At 52.3% G+C, this 3,284-nt stretch overlaps 1 protein-coding gene across 1 annotated transcript; it reads right to left on the bottom strand.

The window, feature by feature from the left end:
- Positions 1 to 1,472: 1,472 nt before the first annotated feature.
- On the bottom strand, positions 1,473 to 2,818 carry cradd (CASP2 and RIPK1 domain containing adaptor with death domain). The gene is made up of 2 exons (XM_034077887.2): positions 2,229 to 2,818; positions 1,473 to 1,937 (listed from the first exon to the last, which is right to left on the bottom strand). The coding sequence occupies exons 1-2, from the start codon at positions 2,562 to 2,564 to the stop codon at positions 1,635 to 1,637; spliced, it is 639 nt and encodes a 212-aa protein (XP_033933778.1). The 5' UTR covers positions 2,565 to 2,818; the 3' UTR covers positions 1,473 to 1,634.
- Between the last annotated feature and the right edge of the window lie 466 nt (positions 2,819 to 3,284).

The following is a 3,284-nucleotide window of genomic DNA, read 5'->3' as shown; positions in this document are numbered from 1 at the left end:
ATGTGTGAGAGCAGGGCGCCCCCTGCTGGCGAGGCCACACAGCGTTTAAGATCATTAAACAACATAATACAAATAACAACAGAAATAAATGACATTAAAAAAACTTAGATTTAGATTTTCACTCTGAGATCAAAGACTTTTCTTTATTTCATCACTGATCACAACTTTTCTCACTAATTCACTTTTTCCGCTTGATTGGAATTTGTTTCAAAATGTCCTTTTTTCTCAGAGACTGGACTCTGGTTTCAGACAGAGGGCGAACAGACATGGAGACATGTCCCAGTGGAGACAGACAGGTCCCAGTAGAGACAGACAGGTCCAGTAGAGACAGACAGGTCCCAGTAGAGACAGACAGGTCCCAGTAGAGACAGACAGGTCCCAGTAGCTGTCAACACGTCAGAGCAGCGCCCCCTGCAGGACGGAGCTGTCAACACGTCAGAGCAGCGCCCCCTGCAGGACGGAGCTGTCAACACGTCAGAGCAGCGCCCCCTGCAGGACGGAGCTGTCAACACGTCAGAGCAGCGCCCCCTGCAGGACGGAGCTGTCAACACGTCAGAGCAGCGCCCCCTGCAGGACGGAGCTGTCAACACGTCAGAGCAGCGCCCCTGCAGGACGGAGCTGTCAACACGTCAGAGCAGCGCCCCCTGCAGGACGGGGCTGTCAACACGTCAGAGCAGCGCCCCTGCAGGACAGAGCTGTCAACACGTCAGAGCAGCGCCCCCTGCAGGACGGAGCTGTCAACACGTCCAGAGCAGCGCCCCCTGCAGGACGGAGCTGTCAACACGTCAGAGCAGCGCCCCCTGCAGGACGGAGCTGTCAACAACGTCAGAGCAGCGCCCCCTGCAGGACGGAGCTGTCAACACGTCAGAGCAGCGCCCCCTGCAGGACGGAGCTGTCAACACGTCAGAGCAGCGCCCCCCTGCAGGACAGAGCTGTCAACACGTCAGAGCAGCGCCCCCTGCAAGGACGGAGCTGTCACACGTCAGAGCAGCGCCCCCTGCAGGAAGGAGCTGTCAACACGTCAGAGCAGCGCCCCCTGCAGGACGGAGCTGTCAACACGTCAGAGCAGCGCCGCCTGCAGGACGGAGCTGTCAACACGTCAGAGCAGCGCCCCCTGCAGGACGGAGCTGTCAACACGTCAGAGCAGCGCCCCCTGCAGGACGGAGCTGTCAACACGTCAGAGCAGCGCCCCCTGCAGGACGGAGCTGTCAACACGTCAGAGCAGCGCCCCCTGCAGGACGGGCTGTCAACACGTCAGAGCAGCGCCCCCCTGCAGGACGGAGCTGTCAACACGTCAGAGCAGCGCCCCCTGCAGGACGGAGCTGTCAACACGTCAGAGCAGCGCCCCCTGCAGGACGGAGCTGTCAACACGTCAGAGCAGCGCCCCCTGCAGGACGGAGCTGTCAACACGTCAGAGCAGCGCCCCCTGCAGGACGGAGCTGTCAACACGTCAGAGCAGCGCCCCCTGCAGGACGGAGCTGTCAACACGTCAGAGCAGCGCCCCCTGCAGGACGGAGCTGTCAACACGTCAGGGCAGCAAAGTATATTTAACACACCATCATGTGAGCGCCCCCTGCAGGACGGAGGGATGCCGCTTAAAGTCTTGTATTAAAGGAATAATAAAGCATATCATGTTATAGCGCCCCCTGCAGGACGGATGGATGAACTTCAGCCGCCTCCAGGCTCTGCTCCAGCCTCCTCATGGTGGCCCCCCTGCCCCCCCGCTGCCTCCACAGCACCAGCCCTGCCAACACAGCGCTATGGGAGCAGAGAGGATTATCGGTCCGGCAGCGAAACACGTCCTCCGCCGACAGGCCGAGGTCCAGCAGAACCTCCTGATAGCCGGAGCCCAACCGGGCCGCCAGGCGGGACAAGACCCGGTCCGAGGGGGGGGTCTGCAGCGAGGTGGGGGTTGTCAGGCGGTTAGCGAGGGCGGGGTCGTCAGCGAGGGGGGGGTCGTCAGAGATGGGGGAGCGACTGAGGGGGGGGGGCGTGAACAAATAAAAATAGATATTCATTAATGTTATATTTGACCTTAATTTAGGCTTACTTTTATTTATGGAATATTTCCTTCATTTATTAATAGAACAATTTATTACAGATTAAATCCTGGAGGAAAATATGTAAATAAAGATGCCTTTAATCCTGCTCATTCAAACTGAATAAATACAATAATAATAATAATAATCATAATAATAATAATAATACAAATATATATTTTGTATTATTTCTGGTCTGGAAATTCGGTGCTCACCTGTATCTCGTCCGGCTCCTCGGGCTCCATCTACCTCCTGGAGCTCCGCCTCCAGCCTCTCTCGGACCCAGCTGTGGTCCTCCAGGCTCCGGATGAAGGCTCTGAAGGCCCGCGGGCCACGGGCCGGCAGCAGGGTCAGGAGCTCCAGGGCCTTCAGCCTCTCTGACGGCTGAGACAAGATCTGATCCACCTGGGCTTCCGTCAGGATTTCCTCCTGGAACAGAAGCGGAACGATGGAGTCCGAGACCAGCAGCTGCCCGGACAGATAGTGCCGGTGCTCCCGCAGCAGGGCTCTGTGGGCCGGCTCCATGTTGACTGTTCCTTTATTATTGTTGTTATTATTATTGTTATTATATGATTTAAATCAGAATAAACTGAGAAGATTTATCATCAAGAAATAACAGCGTCTTCCTCTCTAGACCGGATAATGTTTCTTTTGTTATTGTGTCCGACTGGAAACACCCCAAGCGGAACCAACGTTTGACAGACCACTCAGTTTGCCTTTTTTTTCCTTGTTTTTCATCTTCAAATTGAGGGAAACCTTACAGTTCGTTCCAAAATGACATCTCGTGGATAATTATAAACCACTCTTTAATTCGGCATAGCTTTAATAAACCAAATATCGCTTTTCTTTGTATAAAACCGTAACCATTTGTCCTGATTCGGTCTGAAGTGGTGAACAGGAGCGAAAGCTAATGCGGAAATAAAGGATTTCTGTAAAAATAAATGACACGAAGTTGATCAAATATGTCCCGAATTCATTATAATAATATATATTTAACTCAGTTGTTAACAAAAAGTAAAGAAATCGATGGATTTTTCGATTGGTCGAACAGGTCGATGGTGTTGTAGCTTGAGTGCTAACGTTAGCTTAAGACAGCTAATCGTTTAAAATTAAATATTTTTATCAAAATAAAGGCTTTTTCTTTCATAAAATACATTCCGAAATATCCACAAGACCAACACGAAGCCATTCATGTTCATATGTTGTTTCAAAGATGTGTGTTAGTTTGAAATAATTAAGGAAATC

This window comes from Pseudochaenichthys georgianus, unplaced genomic scaffold (assembly GCF_902827115.2).
Source record: "Pseudochaenichthys georgianus unplaced genomic scaffold, fPseGeo1.2 scaffold_2076_arrow_ctg1, whole genome shotgun sequence".
Lineage (NCBI taxonomy): Eukaryota > Metazoa > Chordata > Actinopteri > Perciformes > Channichthyidae > Pseudochaenichthys > Pseudochaenichthys georgianus.
Note: the sequence above shows the minus strand (reverse complement) of the source record. Positions and strands in the feature narration are given on the sequence as shown.